At 37.9% G+C, this 21,610-nt stretch overlaps 1 protein-coding gene and 1 long non-coding RNA gene across 2 annotated transcripts; both read left to right on the top strand.

The window, feature by feature from the left end:
* Positions 1-4,887: 4,887 nt before the first annotated feature.
* Positions 4,888-13,453, top strand: LOC129439961 (fucolectin-5). The gene is made up of 3 exons (XM_055198964.2): positions 4,888-4,942; positions 11,578-11,857; positions 13,303-13,453. Exons 1-3 carry the CDS (start codon positions 4,888-4,890, stop codon positions 13,451-13,453), a joined length of 486 nt encoding a protein of 161 aa, XP_055054939.2.
* A 3,253-nt stretch (positions 13,454-16,706) lies between these two features.
* LOC141353370 (uncharacterized) lies at positions 16,707-20,597 on the top strand. The gene is made up of 3 exons (XR_012360467.1): positions 16,707-18,100; positions 20,297-20,379; positions 20,490-20,597. It is a non-coding gene; the product is annotated as an uncharacterized lncRNA (long non-coding RNA).
* Positions 20,598-21,610: the final 1,013 nt, after the last annotated feature.

The following is a 21,610-nucleotide window of genomic DNA, read 5'->3' as shown; positions in this document are numbered from 1 at the left end:
AAGAATTGAATTGTTGATATGAAGAATTAAATTGTTGATATGAAGAATTAACATTGTTACTAGTGGAAATGTAATTGTTGATATCAAGAATTGCCATTGTTACTAGTAGAAATGTCATTTCTGATATCAAGAATTACAATTTTAACTAGTGAAAATTGAATTGTTGATATCAAGAACACAATGAATAAAAGTTAAAACGGCTTGCCATAGAGTACAGCAGCTGACACATGATGGGAAGTAGGGGTTAAATTGGGTTTGTTATGTGGGGGGTGCTTCGAGACGTTTTATAGTTTATAAACATTTATCAATTGATCAACTCTAAAATATTATTTTATTTTTGCTATGAAAAATAAAATGCTGATCGAAATTGCAGGGCTCCATAGTCAAGTCCCAAATTCCTTTTATTTTCATTAATAAAAACATCTCTAAAGCTGACTTCTAAAAAAATGCTTGGTTTAACAACCCAATTCAATCTACTATTTTAAGTTTTGGCCTAGAAAAGTTGAAATAGTTTAACTTATTTATTTTTTTTTTAAGAAAAAGTAACACAAAAACATTTTGATTCAACAAAAATCCTGCATATGAAGAGTTTGGTTCCAAAACGCAATAAATCCATTTGACAAAAAATTTGTTTTTTATACCAAGAAAGTGACAAGATGAAAACCATTATTTTCTGTTACAAATTTTCACATAGCATAGGTTATAATAACATAAAAAATTCAAATCCATATTTTGATTTTCAAACATTTATTATAAAAACGAATTAATTTTCAGCAAAACACAATAAATCCATGACAATTTTTTTTCCAAAATGCTTTAAATCTATTGAATCAATATATAAATGTGCATTCATATTTGCCATGTTTTATTAATTTAGTTGACTAGTGGTATACACTGATTAAAAAATAAACATTAATGGCATTAATAAAACCATTTACTTTGTCATATTAAGAACACTGTCATTGCTGCGGTTATACTTGGGACGTTGTCAATTAACTTTTTTGACAGCAATCAGCTGTAAAATGTTTTGGTCCTTCTCGATATTTGTAAAATAATGGAACATTTTTTATAAGATCCTGTGTTAGCGTGACAGAAACTTGATGCTGTCGGGAGAACAAGCAACAGACGGCATTTCTCCTTCCAACTATTTTTTCCTTTTTCCAACTTTTCAAAAAAGGCTGTCAGGGAATGACAAAACAATGGCACGGATATATGTTAAGATATGTCAGTACAAGGTGTTTTTTATTAAGGCAGCTCAAACATTTATTTTAGTTTGGGACTATGATAAACCATGTCCTGGAAACTGCTCTGAGATATTCTTTGGGGAGCATTTGTGCTATAAGGCAGTTGCGAGCATGAAGCTACCTTTCACAGTAGCAAGGCAGTCAGCTTATGTCCCGGAGCTTAGTCCGAGAGAGCCCCAACCCAAGTTTAACCCTAATTTTAACACATAAGATCTTAACATTGTAGATGCTTATTTTGAACATCATATAAGTTAAGAACAAAATACCTTTGTGTTAATCTTAATTTAAATGACTTTCATATCACTGCTAAAATGGTTTATTTTGTTTCAACAGTTCTTGTTTCCATTCCGAGCAGTTTTGAAGGTAACCTTCTATTGATATTTGACACACAAATGAGGTGCATCTAAATTTAAACTGAATTTTGATATTAAGTTTTTAAATAATCATCCATTATTGAGTTCAGTCATTTAAGAAAACATTGAATTAGTGATGTCCAGTTCGTGAACAAATCGTTCTTTTGAACTAGTTCTTTTCAGACTTGAATCAGTACACCTAATCGGACCGAATCGTTTAAAAAGTTTGTGTCTCGAGACAGCAATGATCCACAAGTTACTCACTTTCAGATGTGCTCGACAGTCATTCCGATTCTAATTAAGAGAGAACAATTCGTATCTTAACTCGTAGAATCTCTCCCCAACAGTATCACTGACTGAACCGAGACATGGTGAATTTTGTTACTGAGCATGCGCAACAAACATACTGGTATTCCAGAGTCACCGATAAAATGAATACCTGAATCAAGAACGGTTTCTATCGGACGCGTCCGACTTGATGAGCCGTTAATACGGCGCATGTGTTACTGAAAAGCACGATACAGCAACTCTCGAGTCAGGAACAGGTTGCGGCATTTACGGAGGCACCAGTTCACTGATTTGAGAACAGTTTCTATTGCACGCGTCCGAAGAACTAAAGAACTGTGGATACTGAGCAGCATGCGTGAGCCAAACAGTATGGACATCAGTGAGTTGCTGTGCTAATACTATAGCCTACATCAGGGCTATTCAATTGGCGGCCCGCGGGCCAAACCCGGCCCCCAATGTAATTTGATCCGGCCCTTTTTGTAGTCTGTAAAAAAGACATCTCTAAAATAAATTTAGTAAGTTAGACAACGGGCCGTACGATGCGCGTGCGTCTGTTTCATGCAGCATGAGCTGCAGAGCGCGAGTCACGTGACTGGTGCGAGCAGCTGTGTCACGTGATTATATTCGCGCTTTGGTCTACAAGTTCAAAGCGATCGCCTCCCCTGCTCGCGCCCACGTCTCAAGACGCGATAGCTGACAGACAGTGAGAGACCGGACTCTTTGGTTTTTTATCTTTATTTGTTGTATTTTCAGCTTAAAACACTGCCTTTTCCGACAATTGTTGTCTGATATGTTTATGCTTATCCACAATGACATTAACGTTAGATAAAGGAAACTCGTTGAAACGATTTTGTGAACTAGACAAAAAGATCCTGCCGTTTCTCCAAAATTCAAGGCAGACAAAGGCTCAAATATTATGCGAGTCATCGTTCTCACACAAGAATGCAATTAAAACGAGTAACAGTTAATCGCCCATCGCTCACAGCACAGAACCTGCACCACTGTATGCGTATCATGCTGACAAACATACACCTGATTTTACTGCTTTTGCGAAATCTAAAAACATATTCTGTTTATTAGAAGGTAGCCTAATGTTTGCCAGTTATTAAGATGGCTGTTGTAGTTTAAAAAGGGCTACTGTAATTATTAGCTTTTGATAAAAACAGCATAAAACAATTATGTTCCATATTATAAACTTTTTTGTTATGTGCACTGAAGTGAGTAAATGAGTTAAATTCTCAATGAGTCTGATATGGATCTTATTTACCTATTTAAATGTAGAATAAAGCTTACTTGGGCATCTTACTTATGTTGTTATGCAATTTTAAAATACAACGAACATGTCTGGATGTAGAAAAAGCCTACTTTGACATCTAACAATGCACTAATGTTGTTGAATGCAGTTTCAAAATACATGTTTGTAGAAAAAGCCTATTGTACAATGCACTGATTTTGTTGTTATGCAGTTTTAAAATACAACATGAATATGTTTAAATGTAGAAAAATTTAGTCATCATCACTGTTATATCTCCGGCCCCTCATTTAAGATACTTTTTATGAACTGGCCCCCACGACAAACTAATTGAATAGCCCTGGCCTACATGAACTAAGATGATTGACAGACATAAAGTACGTTTATTTAATTTTACCATAAAACTTACTGGAAATATGCATGGTACAGCTAATTATATGGAACACAGTTTTGACTAAAATGTATTTGTTAGGTTTGTGTGTGCAGATTATATTTTAAGTTGTTATGAGCTTGATCATGATTTCTGTTAAAAGTTTTTGAATGTGCTTTAGTTGGACAACTAAATAATAATAAATCAACCATACATGACTTTACTTGAAATTTTTTATGTATTTTACCCTCCTGGATGATAGAATTAGATGCGAATGACGTCATTACGTAAAGTACGTTAAAGAACTGGTGAATCGGATTTTTGAACCAGTTCTTTGAAACGAAACAACTGATTCACAAAAAAGAGTCTGACTTCCCATCACTACATTGAATAAGAGTTTATTGAATATATTCATATTTTTGTGAATACTAATATTATTTGCTTCATTTTAAAATATTGATTTCTTGAAATGGTAAATGGACTGCAAAAAAACTGACAGGACTAGACTATAAAAATATCAAACTGGACGAATCTAGACTTACACTTAAACAATGAACTGGATTTACTGGATCTTACAGTACAGGAACATGACAGGAACAAAGCAGTAGAACTTAGACAGAACAATGGGCACAAGGACTTTAAATAGGGGAGAAATAATGAGGGGAAAAGGTGACAATGATTAAACAATAAAGACGAGAGGATTACTAGGCAGAGGGGTAAAAGTAACACAAAACATTGTACTGTCAGAACCCTGCCATACCGAACTAGTTATGAATACCAGACAAGACTCTGGCAGGATCCTGACAGGCTGTGGGTCTGTCTGACTTCAAACTGAACATGAGGGTTAATGAGATTCAGATGTTATCAGTAGTTTATCACAGATGTGTTTATATTTCCACATTGACTGTTCAACGGTTTTTGATGATTTATATTCTAGATAATTTAGCACGTAGAGGAACGGTTACACAGTCATCCACATATTCCACATGGATAGCTCAAAATGCTATAGATGGTAAAAGATATGTACCAGGTTTAGCTGCATCCTGCTCCATTACTGGAAATGAATTGAGTCCATGGTGGAGGTTGGATCTCTTGGATTATTATGAGATTAGTACAGTAGTCATCACTGCTAGATCAGATGTTTATTTTGATCAAACCAATGGAGCAGAGATTCGTATTGGAAACTCACTGGAAAACAACGGGAACAACAACACCATGTAAAGTTATTCATGACATCAGTTTATAGATATCATTTTAAACACGTCTAGAGATTAACTGATTATCTCTCATTCTAGATGTGCTGTAACTTCAGGTTTTCTAACTGGTCAAACTATCAGTTACTCATGTGGTGTAATGGTGGGACGTTATATAAATGTGGTCATGACTGGACGTACAGCTATTCTCGGTCTCTGTGAGGTTGAGGTTTATGAAACAGGTGAGTATTGATACTTTATTCTGTACCATTAGCTTGCACTAAGGAAATCACATTTATTTGACTAATTAGATTTTTGAAACTATTGAATTTAAAGGCGCAATATGTTATTTTTACTGGCACTAGAGGTCATTAACCATCAAAAAAAGGAAAAAAACAACATAATGGCATGATAGATGCTACTAGGCCTGGCAAACTTGATTCCTTTTAAGGATCCGGGTTATTGTGAGTCACTCACTAAAGTGATCCGGGTTGTGGAGTCACTTGAGTCGGTAATGCTAAATCGCCGAGGAAACTCGGTACAGACCCACTTGTAACCGGTTGATCCACGCAACTTGAGATTCTCAGAGCCAGAAACATTGCAGACTCGCAGACCATGGGACTCATGAGACTTCACTCGCTCTACAGATCCACTAACCGGTTGATTCGCGCAGATCAGCCGGAGCCGGTTAGTGGATATATAGATCGACTGAAGTCTCCTCAAATGCAAATCCACAACAAAAGCCTCTCACTTCTGAAAAATCATGCCTATAGGTTTTGGGTTTGGTGTGTATGGTCGACCATTTAAAAAAATAGGCCTAATAGCATAATAATATAGAGAAAATATAGAAAAAAACTGTGTCCTGCTTATGTAGCCTCCAGAGCCGGAGAGTCTCTAGTCCACAATGTTTCTGGCAGATCAGCGAATCTGCAGTGTTTCCGGCAGAGTTGAAACAGTTCGCGCGGATTAGCCGGTTATGAGTTGAGAGATTCTCGAGTCAGAGCAGATTCGCATATGTCTCTCGAGTTTGCAATGTTTGCGGCTCTGAGTAAGAATCTCGGGTCAGTTCTCGCGCAGTTCAGCCAGTTATGAGGGGATCTGTAGAGCAAGCGAAGTCTCATCAATAATGTTGAAAGAGGTTTGTGTGTGTGGTGGCGCTGTTAATGGTTTTACATTGAATTGTAGTAGGACTCAACTGATCCGGGTTAATGATACTAGAGACTCGCGACTCAAACAGGTCTAGATGCTACAAACACTTATGCATGTTTTAATAAGATGCACGTTTTTGCCATGAGGTGTGTTGGATTGCATGCAGCAAATCCAAGGATTTGTATAAAATATATTATATTCCACAACAAATATACATATTAATTTAAATTCTTATACATTTTAAAATGCTACTTTGTAATACAGTTTATCTTGTATTATATCTGTATTTATCAAAATGTTGCGGTAAAGTATCTTTAATACATCCATCCAATCACAATAAAGGATATGCTCATTAAACCCAAGTAAAATACAATTTACTATCTTTTTTATACTTTATAGCTTTTGACAACGGGATTTTATTCAGATATTAGAATAAAATTGATCAATCCAGTTTTCTCTGAGGTCTCTGAGCTCGGAAATGGGACCGAACGCAGAGTTTTTGTGCTGATTGGGTAGATATGATGATTACTAATTGAGGACAGCTGGTGGTACTAGAGTATTTGTTGATTACTGATTATAGACAGCTGGAAGTACTTAAGTGGTTTAATTGACGTGCTCCTCCTAAACTACGTTAATAAAACATAATTTCACGAGTTCACACTTACAAATAAGTTGAATAGATTAAATTAGTAAACGTATTTGGCGTGCTGTTCAGGGAGAGGGCTCTGAGCTCGGAAACAGGCCCGAACGCAGAGTATCCCCCCAAAAAGCAAAATTAACTTATTCGGACAGCAGCAGGGAACTTTAACCCCCAAAAATAGAAATGATGAGGCTGATGTTTGCTGTGTTTGCTATGCATCCGATGGGAGTTCAATTCTCTCTGCAATTGGAACCGTCTGACGGAAGTTCAATACTCACTGTGATTGTACAGGAAAGCCTCCGTTGAAAATTATGTGGACGGTTTATATTTGGATGGCTTTTTTTGCGGCCTCCGATGGGAGTTCAATACTCGCTGAAATCAGAGCCATCCGACGGGAGTTCAATACTCACTGCTATCGGATGGGTAAGCCCCGCTGATGATGGGGTGGATGAATTATATTGGGAGGGTCTGGCAGCATCTGACGGGAGTTCAATACTCACTGTGATCGAACCCGTCCGACGGGAGTTCAATACTCGCTGCGATCGGACAAGTAAGCCCTCACTGATGATGGGGTGGGCAATTTATATCAGGAAGGCTTTGCGGCATCCGACTGGAGTTTATTACTCGGTGCGATTGGAACCCGTCCGGCGGGAGTTTAATACTCGCTGCGATCGGAACCCATCCGACGGGAGTTCAATTCTCACTGCGATCGGACAGGTAAGCCCTCGCTGACAACGAGGTGGATGTTTGGTTATTTTAGATTTGGAGGACTTTGCGGCGTCTGACGGGACTTCAGTACTCACTGTGATTGGACGGGTAAGCCCCCGCTGACGATGAGGTGTACATTTGGTTATTTTAGATATGAAGGGCATAGCAGTGTCCGACAGGACTTCAATACTCGCTGTGATTGGAAGGGTAAGCCCTCGCTGATGATGAGGTAGATGTTTGGTTATTTTAGATTTGGAGGAGTTTTGCGGCATCTGACGGGACTTCAGTACTTAATGTGATCGGACGGTTAAGCCCCTGCTGACTATGAGGTGTACATTTGGTTATTTTAGATTTGGAGGGCTTAGCGGCGTCCGACGAGAGTTCAATACTTGCTGCGATCGGACGGGTAAGCCCTTGCTAATGATGAGGTGGATGTTTGGTCATTTTAGATTTGGAGGACTTTTGTGGCGTTTGACAGGACTACAGTACTCCCTGTGATTGGACGGGTAAGCTCCCGCTATCGATGATGTGTTTATTCGATTATTTTAAATTTGGAGGGCTTTGCGGGGTCCGACGGGAGTTTGATACACGCTGCAATCGTATGGGTGAGCCCCGCCGACAATCGAACGGGTTAGAGTTGGTTTTGCTGATAAGGGTTTGGTGCGCTTTTTTGATGTGGAAGCAGTTAGAGCAAGCATCACTACCGCAGCAGTGGAAAAAACTGGCCCTCTGTTGGAGCATAGGAAACATCACTGCAGCGGTGGAAAAACAGGAATATTGCAGCAATAGGAAAATTAAGTATATGTACAATATAGCTGGCTGTGTGTAAATGTAGTTGCTTTAAGAAATCTTTGTACCTACATCGATCAGACTTTTGAATTGACGTTGGTTAATAAGAATGATATTTATAAATTGTAAATGTTTTGTGCACTTATATAGTTTGTATTGTATGTTATATTGTATTATGTTTTATGGTCAGTGAATGTACACTAGGGGTGAGCAGCGGAGTCTGTATTTGTATTCGTAACGATCTCAAAATTGTTTGAATCTTAACACAGCAAAATCACCAGCGTCAAATCCACAACGCCGGCGCATACACGGGCAACACCAGAGGGCTATTTCATAAAACTCCCCTGGAAAAGCGAGGATTAGAGTTACAAACTCGACTTGAATTTACCTAACAAATGAGGCGAGGCTAAAGCGGTTTCTAAAAAGGTAAATGAAGTTTACGCAATCCAAATAATTTGATCCAGATTTCCCTAGTCAAGATAATTGCGCGTGCACGCTATTCTTGAGCAGCCAGCGTGGATCAAATCGATCAAAGTTAAAGAGAAAGCGGTAATTTGTGATAAAAATGTATGAAAAATGTACTACTGACTGAAAAGTATAATACTGTTGCAATAAACAAAGCCATTTAATGTTTAAATTGTCCTTATACATTAAATCCTTTCATGTAGCAATTAAATTAAAATCTTTTGTAATATTTTAGAGTGATCACATGAAAATGTTAAGCAATGTCAGAAATTATAGCCTAGTGGTTAGTGCTTCCAACAGCACATTCAATGACCCGGGTTCAATCCCTGCCAATGTGGTTCTCTTTTGTTTCTACTTTCTCTGTATTTTTTATATACTGTACTTTTAAAAAAATAACAGAGATCTTATCTTTTAAAAGACAACTTGTAGTTTGCTAAGTATCCTATATAATAAATATTTAGCAGATGAATGATTTTAATACATTGAAGTTTAAATGTAACTTACATTTAAAGTTTTTTTATTTGGGGGTACATTTCAAAAGCTGCAACTTGAGTGGAAAAAAATAACAGGTGAAAATAAAACATAAATATATTGTTCATAAGAAGTGTAGTTGATTTAAGCATAATCATATGCTAGAAGTGTCTAATCGAATGTTAGCTGCCAAAGAAGTTGACTGGCAATGAGGAAAGCACTGACATCTATCAGCAGCACAGCTTTACTCCTGCAGATGAACTGTTCTTGAAAGAAAAAAATAGGGTCACTAAGAGCATTATGGGTGGAAAGCATCTGCATTTCTGATTTTACAGTAGTACAATGAATTATTGTGTAAAATTATATATGGTAAACTGTACACATATTCTTGACCAATCATTATTACATGACATGTTACACAAAACATGTGTGCATTATGGAGCATCATGTTAAACCCTGGGAGTATGAGAGATTTAAACCACTGGTTTACCATCACACTGTTAAAAAATTAGCTGTAGTTATGCAGCTGTTTGCCAGTAACTTATGTAGATTTAAAGGTGCAATTTGTAGGATATTTGCAGTAAAATGTCCAAAAACCACTAGGCCAGTGTTATATATTTTGTCCAGCTGATTACTATCAATATCTGTAATGTTTTCAACTACTTGTAAATCGTGAGAAAATTTCCATTCAAAACATTGTTACGGGGCAGTGCAGTCTCCTGTCAATTACGTTAATATCCATGTGACCCTTTGTCACCGCCTTTACTGACGTAACCCACATGACAACACTGGTCGAGTTCGAAAAAATAAAATGGTGGCCAAGGAAGCGACTGGTGCACAAATTTAGTGTAAATAAACATATATTTTCACTTTTTACACATTTTAATTGCATTTCTAGCGAGAAATTAGTATTGTAGTTTTCAAATATGTGATTAGTTATCACAAAGGCACTCTCTGTTTTTATTTCAAACACGCTGCCTTTGAAGTGCGTCGGAAAGCCTTTCTCTGAGCTGCCTTCAGGCCTCCGAGTCCGAAGTCAGGTCCTCATGAGGCAGCGAGGCAACAAGTCCTCACAGTCCTCACTACCTTGAGTTTTCGGACGCAGCCAGTGTCGTGGTCAAATCAAATGCGGGACTATGCGCTTGCTTATGGACTTATGGATAACTCTTTACCGTCTGCCGCTGGTTGTGTCAGCTCCTGTTAGCGTACGGGCCAACCAAACGACCCAAGAAGAGTTTGGAACAAAACGAGAGAGGATCAATTTGTTGTTGCATTATCTGGATGGAGAGAGCTTCACGACAACATTTAACTAGACCGAGATTCTGATCCTGCTAGTGTTTTACGCGATGGGTGAGTTGATTCGTAACCCTTCAAAAAACGTATGCTATTATATTGATCACAACATTAGTGTGTCGATTGTAATCAGCGCGTCTTCCCGCGGACGATATGCACATCAAAAGGTATTGTACAGCAATATAAATGGTCATTTTAAGACACTTCACAATAAGATTTGTACTGTCAATACATTATGTGAAAAATCATAGTAGATTGTAAGTTGAAAACTTAATTCTGTGCTGTGTTAACCATCGAATTTGGACTAATACTGTAATATCTATGACTGAAAATTTCGTTTTGAACATCACGTATAAACTTACATAATGAAATAAACGATGTCATCAAACGCAACATTTATAAGACTTGATTACCTTATCCATCAACATGATTTCTCGTCTGATTGATGGCCATCAGCGGTTGAGTTAAAGACTACAAATCCCATAATTCCACGCTGCTTCATAGCGTCAGTAAACAACATCATTGTTGTTGTTTGATCTGGCGCCATCCAGCGGCGCAAATAATACAAACTGCATCTTTAAATGTATGTTATTTACTGGCAACCGTTTGTTCAAAGTTAAATGAATATTAAACATTAACAAGTCTATGTTTTTACAGAATAAATTATAAAATAGCAGCCTCATGCAAAGCATTTTTGGAAGCAGAAATCCTCATGAACCTTTTTCTGTTGTTTACTTCATATTTTGGTTCCCAGAATGCTTTGCATGAGTCTGTTATTTTATAGTTTTATTCTGTAAATAAAAAGACTTGTTTATGTTTAATGTTCATTTAACTTTGAACATACTGTTGCCAGTAAATAACATACATTTAAATCTACAGTAAGTTACTGGCAAACAGCTGACAGTAATACTGTCATTTCTACAGACTTTTTTAACAGTGTAGTGTTAGGTGTTGATAGATAAACAGAGTTTTATGAATGGTTTCAGCAGGATTAGTTGAAGAGAGGCCTGAGGTATAAGCACATTTATACTGTAAGTCAGTACAAGCCTACTTGTGTGGTGAACAGTTATTATCTGCAGTACACAGACGAGCACGTACGACGGTTATACGTCAACATATCATCAGAATGATTGACATCTGGGATGACCAATAATATAGATGATCCACCCAGAAAACGAAAATCTTCCCCTATACCTTTAATTTTTTAGCACTTGTTCCGGTATAAATACTATGCAGCATGGCCCCTTAAACTCAAATATCAAATTAAGCCTATAGTGACAGTACTGCTTTTGAATCGCTGTCACAATACTTTGATGAGCTTCAAAATGACTGATTTACTGATTCTTTGATTTTATCTTGTAGAGAATGTGGCTCTCAGGGGAACAGCTATACAGTCATCCACATATACTACCTTTGTAGCTCAAAATGCCATAGATGGTAAAAGATATGGACCAGGTGAAGCTGCATACTGCTCTGTTATAGGATCTCAAAGTGGCCCATGGTGGAGGTTGGATCTTCAGTTTAAATGTAAGATTGACACAGTAATCATCACTGATAGATCAGACGGTTGTAATGATCAAACCAATGGAGCAGAGATTCGTATTGGAAACTCACTGGAAAACAACGGGAACAACAATCCCAGGTAACGTTACCAAAGATTTTAATATTACCAAGATGTGTCACTGGTATTGATATGAATGGGGGAGATCGCATCAGTCAGAATGATCGCTCTAGTCCCGCCTCCCAGTAAAAATGCCTTTCAATTGTCAATCATAATCCTCTGGGGGAGGGACTTTGAGCATGTACAGAATCAATAGGTATTGTTTGTCTTGTTGTAACAAAACTAAGAGGCATTGAAAATATGGCAGTGGAGTAAAGCGAAATCTTTAAAAGGACTTTGACGTTGCTCATAAAATCAGTTTAGCCTATATCAGTGTTCTTCACTCCCAGCCCTGGAGAGCCGGTGTCCTGCAGAGTTTAGCTCCAACCTTAATCAAACACACCTGAGCAAGCTAATCAATAGCTGTTTCCCAATGTCAAGGAAGGATCCTCGGAAGCCAGAATTTCGAGGATGCTACGTCATCGACGTCCGTCGAAGGACTGTTCCAATGTCGAGGATCCTCGAAATTTCAGCCAAGGACTGAGTCCTTCGTTCGAGAAATACCCCATATACAGGAAAGGATGCATATGTGTATCCTTCTCGCTCTTCACGCGCTGAAATCACCCACAATCCTTTGCGCGCAGCACCGAAAGCACACCTTTCAATCACGTAATGACGTAATGACGTGCACTTGCTAGCCTGTTCCATTTAACATGTTCTCCGACTGCTTAAAAGGAGCCTCGCCTAGCCTCTAAAGGAAGTGACTTGTAAGGACTAGTCCTGACAAGGAAGTATCCTTGACATTGGGAAACGGCTCCTGTCTTCATGATCATAGATATGTATAAAGGCTAGATGGCTCAAGGCAGAGTCAGCTGTGTCACTTGGCGGCCATCTTAGGTCAGTGCTGCCATAGTGCTGCTCCCTGCTGCTGTGGACGGAAGGTGAGTGACATACGCCAACTAAAATGCTCGTAACTTGCTGAATTCTTGACGGATTTACAAACGGTTTGGTGTATTACAAACCTTATTAACGTGGCTATGATGTGTACTGATGCCGATGTTTCGATGTATAATTTTTCACAAGTATGCAGTTAAATAGCATCCCTGACGTTTATGACACACCAAGCCGTTTGAAAATCGGTTGAAAATTGAGCAAACTATAGTTATTTCAGCACTACATGCACAATAGAATTTAATGTTATAACTGGACGAGCGGTCCTGTCCTAAGATGGCCGCCGTGTGACGTCGTCGGGTCCCATTGGCTCTCAGCGCCGGTAAGCCATCTAGCCTTTATACATATCTATGTTCATGATCACTAGAAGATCACAGGTAGGTGTGTTTGATTAAGGTTGGAGCTAAACTCTGCAGGACACCGGCTCTCCAGGATTGCGAGTGAAGAACACTGTTAAAATTAAATATATAGGCCAATGTATTAGAGATTGACTGATTGATTGATTGATTTGATTGATTTATTTTCTCTTTCTTTAGATGTGCTCTAACTTCTGGTATTCTAGCTGGTCAAACTATCAGTTACTCATGTAATGGGATGGAGGGACGCTATGTGAATGTGGTCATGACTGGATCTACATCTTTTCTCTCTTTATGTGAAGTAGAGATCTATGGAAAATGTAATTTCTAAAAGCATTTTTATATATATCTTTTTTCAGAACTGGGAAATTTGAGATTTGCTCACTGAAAAAAAAAACAAATAATCTGAATCACCAAACTCAGCTTTGTGTGGCTCTTTACAAACTCTAAAAAAGTATTTGTTAATTTTTTACACCCTAACCCAAACCATCACAGAAAACGTTCTGCTACTTCACATTTTCAAGAAACATCATCCTGTTTGATTTGAAAGCTTGTTTCCTCATGGGCGTTCACTTGTGCATTGAAAAAAAGCGATTTATAGTGACAAGCTGAAAAGACAAGCGTCTTAAACTCACGGGGGCGCGTTTTTGATGTTTTTTTCTCATCAAAGCAGAATCAACTTAAAATACTCCATCATTAATAATCATACACTTGCGTGTTAGACATCATTAAAACTGTAAAGGGTCTTTTATTTATGCACATTCACAATTCCAACAAATCTTTGTGTTTTGTCAAATAAAGAAAATAAACAGGATGCGCTTAAAGGAACAGTATGTAAAAAATGTATATCAATGAATCATAAAATGGCCCTGATATGTCACTAGGCATTAGGAAATAATTTTTATTTCAAATACTTATATCACTGACAACAGTGGTCTGGCCAGGATATTGTCATTTAAAAAGTAGATTTGCACCCCTCAACTCAGAGTCCTGCACGGTCCATTTTTGGAGACCCGTTTCCGTCCGTACCCGCAAAGTTCAGCACCAGATCCGACCCGTCACCCGTGATAATATCAAAATTAAATCCGCACCCGCCCGGACCCGTTAATATTTGGCCCGTTACCCGACCCGTACCCGCATAAATCACCCATGCTAAAATCATTCCAATTAAAGTGCTTTATTTTTTATCTCGTACCTCTCTCAACATCACAACAGCATCATGAATAGGCTAATGAAACAGGCTAAAGTGCGCTCTGTTTTGTGCCATTTAAGTAGTCTATCGGCACAAATGGAACCTGATAACTATACACAAATAGACATATTAATAAAAAAAACTAAATAACAACCTACCTACACAACCCCTGCTATGCTCCTAAGTCTCGTCTCGAAATGCTTTCTAAGAGGAGACGTTCAGCTTCCGGCTATCAACAGCAAAACTTTATGCCAGAGTCCTGCAACGCTCGCTCCAACTAGGCTACGAGAAGAATCAACAAAGGTCGCGCACTGTTGTAGTGGTGGTGATGTGATGGGTCAAATGTCATATGTTCTGCGTGTAATGGTAATTAGGGCGTGCACACCAAAGCTTTTACCCCTGCGACCGTTTTTCAAATAAGCCGGCGGTCAGCGGTTTTTCTGCGCTTGGCGCTGTTCCCAGAGTTGAAAGAGATTCAAGTTTGGGTGAAATGCTCCACTCGTCAATGTCAGTTCTCACATGGCCGTCCAATCACAGTGGAGAAGGGGTGGGACAAGTATCACAACAACCAACCGGCTCACAGCTTAAGTATCACAGCTAAAAAGCGCTTGGCTGAAAAAACAGCCGTGTTTAAAAGTTTGGTGTGCACATCCTTAGACATACAAATTTTGCACATATTTTCATTTGCACTACTACCCGCCCGCGCGGAGTTAATTATCCGCCCGCGGCCCCGTCCGTGAATTTTACGAATGTCACAATCCACCCGTTTGAGACACTTTTATGGGGGTACGACCCGTTGCAGGACTCTGCCTCAACTGATGTTTATGTTGTCATGTTGTGCATTGGCCACCAGTTGTGTGATTGCAGTACCAGTTTTAGCCACAATCCTACATACTGTTCCTTTAAAGACGTCTCTGACTCCACCAGCTGTCTCTCAAAACATGTACAAAAATCAGTTAAAGGCGAGGTTTAATGCTATTTCATGCATTCTGACTTATTAACACAGTTTAAGAGTTGTAGTCCTCATGCTAAACAAATATGCAAAGTGTCAAAAAAGCAGTTGAGCTTGTAACAGAGTATTTCTGAGCCAAACTCACACCTCCTTTTTCCTACAAGTTTCGGAAAGTTTTTTCAAGTGGCTGGTTATTTAAAAAAAACAAAACGTTTTTTTAAAGTTTGATTTCCATCTATGTCGGCTGTAAATCCAAAGACGTATCCGAAGCTGCGCGTACTCATAACTCTTCAGCTCCGCCTACTGCAAGCCTTCAGGTGTTTGATCTTTTACACCAAAAATCGGAAAGGCTGTTTTTTCTTTTATAAATCTGACTAAACGAAAGACTCTTTGGACATATGAATGATGAAATACTACTCTATATATATAAGCAAGATTAACATTAGATTGGCAAAAATGTCTTGTGTTATGTCAGCTTTAATATGCAAATACTCGCCATACAAACATGATAAATATGTCACACCTGGATCGGTGGAGGTGTAACACAGACTCCTTTAGCTTTCACTAAAATAAACCACATAACATGTAGATTGAAGGTGTATCATTGCACAAATCCCAACAGTCATGTGTAGACTATGACACGCAAAGTTTTTCTTTATACAAAGTTAACATAAGATTCCAGAGCACATGACAACAGCGAGTATACGAGTAGCTGCTCACTTTAATGATAAACATGATGTCAATCTGATGCTAGATCAGTGCCCTTAACGTTAGGGTTAGTGTACATTTTGACATAAAATACTAGTTTTAGAGGTCTTTTAGGTTTGTGTTTTTGTCAGAATATGTTCTAATGCATTTTATGATCAATACATGTTTTGGTCCACAGAACGTTTAGCCTCTTGTTTTGAATGCTTGCAACCATCAGAGGCATCTTAAGAAGACATTGACACACGTTGGTATGTTTATTGGCACATTTGTCTGCCACTGGCCCACTGATAACTGTTAAACATGTTGCCGTATATTGTGGCACCTTCACGAATGACTAATATAAGTTGTGCTGAGATATGCTTTGAAATGAAAATGAATACGCCAATCAACATCTGCTTGTTTACACCAATGAAAGCATTATTTTGTTTAAATAATGTCACACGAAGCAGTGCTAACACTCAAAACCAAACCTTCACGCGGCCAGGACTTATTGCTTTTATAAAATCCATATACTGTACCTCATAAGGTTTCATAAAATAAACACACAAATAACCTAAATAAATGTAATAATGTTTTCTGCCAAGTGATGTAGTTGTTTAGTAGCAGAATGGTTGCCAAGCAACACAGAGGCAACAACACAAAGATGCAGTGGTCCAATAATACTGATGTGTTAAGAGCACATGTGTCTGTTGGCGCTGCACAGTGGTGACTAGCAGAACAGGCTCTCTGTCTCGTCTTTTGTTTGTTTGTTGCGATTGTTTGTTGCAATTAGTTTCGGTATAAACCATTATTAGATGGACTGTATAGACTGTTACTATAAGTCACTATGAGTCGTGTATGGGAGGTAGCTTTAGTAGTCGGGTTGATTTCGTTTGTTATTGGCGTGGCAAGTGAGCCGGCTAGCAATGCGGAATTGCACGTACGCTACAACAGAGAGTTTCTCCTACAATTGAGCGCTTACGCAGGCGATTGGAATCATACCGAAGCAAACATACCTACAGAGAAAAAAAGAACTGCTAATGGCAAGGAATACAAGAGAAAATGAGGGAAGAGGGGAGGAGTGCGCAAAGACTAAGTAACAGGAAAACAAAGGTTCCAGTTTCTTAGGGGCAATCCCATTTCTCTATCTTACCCCTTCCCCTTACCCCTACCCCTTAGTTTTGCACGTTCACGTGAGAGTAAGGGCTATCCCAATTCTCGTTTTGATCAAGGGGTAGGGCTAAGGGCAAGTGGTAGATACCCTTTAAAACCAAGAATTTCCGCGAGCTTACTTGAAACCAAGGGGTACCCAGAATACACTGCGCAACCGGCAAAAATGGCGTCCAGAGAGTCCCATAAATGTAAGTATTTTCGGCTTAATAATTAATTTAAAAATTACTAACGTCTTGTTTTGTGCTCTACACAGTCCTGTTCATATATATTTGAATTATGTTCTTAATTTAAATGTTTTAAAATTTCGCTAGTTTGCTACGCTAACGTTAGGTTGCTGATTTGCACAACATTCCCGTATTTGCTGATTTGCACAACATTCCCGTATTTCTCTAACTAGCCATGAATGGACTGCATGCTTGTCTACAGTTTTAACTAAATTCCATTAACGTTAGCAGCGAATTTCGTTTGATATCAGTGCATAACACTACATGCTTTGGAGACATCGGTACGTGCTTTACGTATACCGTCCTGTATCACACAGGGACGCCAGAAGAAACTCGGCAGCTGATTCACTTTCGCTTACACTTGCACTCGGCATCTTGGAAGTTTGTGATCAACATTTGTCGCGTCTGGTGATGTTGCAGCCAGCAAACGACGATGTATGATGACGTAACCGTAAGCGGTGTCTCATTTCATAGGGGTATGTTTTCACCCCTAGCGCTTAACACTTGGTTTTGAGGGACAAGGGCTAGGGGTAAGACGAAGTGGTAGGGGAAGGGGAAGGGGTAAGACAGAGAAATGGGATTGGCCCTTAGCCTTCACTGAGACTTGGCTTAACAGACAGTTCTAGATTCTGAAGTTTGACCAGACGGATTTAGTAACGTACGCTTGGATCGATGCAGTAAGTCTACAGGCAAAGAACACGGAGGGGGGGTTGTGTCACGATAAACGACAGATGGTGCAAAACAGCTGTGGTAAGAAGAAAGATCTGCACTTTTGATATTGAACTTTTAGCCGTTTTTAATGCGACCTAACTCTCTTCCATGTTAATTTTCACAAATATTTGTTGTCTATATACATCCAAGAGCAGACATAAATAAGGCAGCAGACATTATTTTTACCAAGAATTTGATGAAATCTCACCAGATGCGCCAAAGGTTATAATAGGGGATTTTAATAACTGCACCCTCAAAAAAACTCTGACTACTTACTCGTAGTATGTCACCTGTCCAACACGGAAAAATAAAACTGTTGACTTATGTTATGGATCCATCCTAGCCATAACTGACCAAAGTGTCCGTCGCTTTATGTGTCCGTCGCTTCATGTGTCTATCGCAAACGCATTTGTTGACGTAAACTGTTGCCTACAATCCATGTGTTTGTTGTAGTCCAAGAAAAGAGATTTACGTTGGACATGATAACTCGCGTCATCGTTTATCTTGGGGTATGTACATTTTGCTTATCGTTAAGTAAGGAATAATTGACGACGGGCCATTGAATTATAAGAAAATAATGCACACCCAAGGTGCAATGTGGCACGACGCGAAGCAGAGTGCCGTTACACCTCGGGTGTGCATTATTTTCAAATAATTCAATGGACCAGAATTAATTATTCCTCTTATATCACGGTTACCACAAATCGTTATCATGCATATCGTTAACATGAAGTAATTCACAATTACACACCAAAGGTAATGTAAAATTGTGAATCGGACCATAGTTGTTCTTTAATATTTTTAATTCTAGTGTTTGTAAGCACTAAGAACAAGAGGCTTAACTTCCAGTGGACCAAAACATGCTTTGATCATAAAATCAGGTCCGAATTGGCCATAGGGACTACTGGGAGAATTCCCGGTGGACCGTCAGTTTTTTTTTGCCACGAGGGCCGGTGTTGTCATAACACTGGATTGAAGGTTACTGTCCTTAGGCTGCCAGCACTTATCCAGTCCCACTCGCGTAATTTGTGGGTGTGAGATGTTCCCACGGCTTTATGCCCAAGTTGATTGTTGATTGATTAAGATATTAGGTTACTGACTACAAATGTTGCCATGTAGTTTATAATCAGTTACTGATTACAGTTTCCAAGTAATCTACCCAGCTCTGATTGTATATCAGGGGTTTCCAAACTTTTTCAACCCAATAGGTTATCTCAAGATCCACCATTTTTATGATTTAATGATTTAAAGATTTAATGATATTATTTTCATATAGCAAGTCTTGAACTAAAGGTGGCCGTATAAGGCATGAAACTCCAGGGCTGCATAAAATGCTTGATTTGTTTTTCTTTTGGTTTTATTATATTTATTTAATGCATTAGAAGACATTCTGACAAAAACAAACCCAAAACAGCTCTAAATAAAAAAAAGAAACAAAACACGATTTAGAAAGGGCTTTGAATACTTTTATTTCAAAAAGGTAGTCTGTCTAAAAGTTCTATCAGTACTATCATCAGCTCATGGTTGTGTTGACTGTGTATTAAAGCAAACAACAAATGAATACTTTTACTACCTCTGATTATGAGATCTCTTACAAATGATAATTTTAGTCTTCAGGTTGATAATACTTGTTGTGCTCGTAATTGTGAGCTGCTGCTTTTTTATTTTGCTTCAGATTCTTGAGGACTTTGTTGGACTTTGATTTATACACTGCAAAAAATGACTTTCTTACTTAGTATTTTTGTCTTGTTTTCAGTAGAAATATCTAAAAATTCTTAAATTAAGATGCTTTTTCTTGATGAGCAAAATGACCTAAGAAAATAAGTCTAGTTTCAAGACAAATAATATACAATTTAAGTGAAATTGTCCTTAAAACAAGCCAAATTAACTGCCAATGGGGTGAGGAAAAAAATTGTGAAATAAGATTTCTTTTTTCTTAAACACTTAATAAAAGTAAAATTTTATCACCCCATTGGCAGTTATTTTTGCTTGTTGCACGAATTCACTTAAATTGCATATTTTTTGTCTAAAAAATAGTATTATTTTCTTAGGTCATTTTGCTTATCAAGAAAATACATCTTGATTTAAGATTTTTTTTATATTTCTACTGAAAACGAGATAAAAATACTAGTAAGAAAGTCATTTTTTGCAGTGTACATTTTGGTCTCTTGAAATATTTTCCTTGAATATCAGTGTTTATGTTTGTATATGATTGTGTTTTTTTTTGTGTTTCAGGTCATTATAAAAAAGGAATTTTTAGGCTGAAATTTCTCTCCAGTGTTGATGCAGCGGCTCTGAGCGACAAAATCCTCTCTCAGGTTAGAAAAAGAGTTTGAGAGTCTTAAAGTTCAACAAATAAATTTATTATTAAAGAGGGAAGTGATACAGTATATCACAAATGTTGTATTTGTGTATTGATGAATTTTAGCTGCAGTCTGCTCTGTCATTATACATCTCTGATTTTGATCTGTCCTGGACACAACGTCCTTATAAAGAGAAAGTCAAACAACAGAATACAGGCAAGTATAAAGTTAAATGAATTATTAAGAGTTTGTCACATCTGTACAATAAACTGAGCGATTCTGCAGTACTGAGGAGGGGGGCGGAACATTTTGGTTGCCGTACATTCAGTGCATTCCTAGTGTAGTCCATGAAAAGATCAATATTTAAAACTTCACGAACTATATTAACCAGCTTCCATTAGTGGCCAATGGACTTCTACCAGAGAGTTCACGCGAGCTATGTGTACAACTGTGTGTGCATGCTTTTGAGTGAGTGAGTGTGTGTGTATGTATGTGTGCGTGTGTGCGTGTGTGTTTGTGCATGTGTGTTCAACTGTGTGCACGGCTTTGTGGACTTTTGACGGTGTGCATAGAAATGTCAGATAAGACCGAGCAGATCCAATGTCACTGATACCCAATCTAGAATTGTATTCCATATCGAAGCCGATACCCAATAGAAATATATGTGTGTGTGTGCGCATGTATGAATAAATATATACTATAATTTACTGAATCTTTCTATTTCATCCACAGGTTTTTGTTAACCTTAAATTTGCTTCCTGAGAGATACAGAAGATACATATTTAAATCATTGCTCTTGCTGTATGTTTCATTTAAAGTGTAAAATAAATCATATATATTTAAAATACAGTCCACAACACTTGTATACTTGCAGTTTCCTTGATTTTACACAATCTATTTGTTTATCTGAAATAAATATTGTGTATAGTTTTTTCCTCATCATTTCGTATTGTCTTAAAAAATAAGCATCAGATATTGAACATTGAACTAGTGATGTTTCTTTACATTTTCTACACCGAGCTTAAATTTGAGTATCGGCTGTTTTTAAACTATCATCCGACAGTGAGAAAATTTGCTTTTATCACCCGATAACAATTATTGGACGAATTATTGCATCTCTAATAATTTATATAATAGAAACAATGTGAACTATATTTAAGCGGAGGCAGTTTATTTTCTGAGTTTGCCCAGATTATCTGTAGTTCATCATTAATTAGATCTAATTTACTAAACAAAAATATACAGT

This window comes from Misgurnus anguillicaudatus, chromosome 21 (genome assembly GCF_027580225.2).
Source record: "Misgurnus anguillicaudatus chromosome 21, ASM2758022v2, whole genome shotgun sequence".
Classification (NCBI taxonomy): domain Eukaryota; kingdom Metazoa; phylum Chordata; class Actinopteri; order Cypriniformes; family Cobitidae; genus Misgurnus; species Misgurnus anguillicaudatus.
This window is presented reverse-complemented; position numbering and strand designations above follow the sequence as displayed.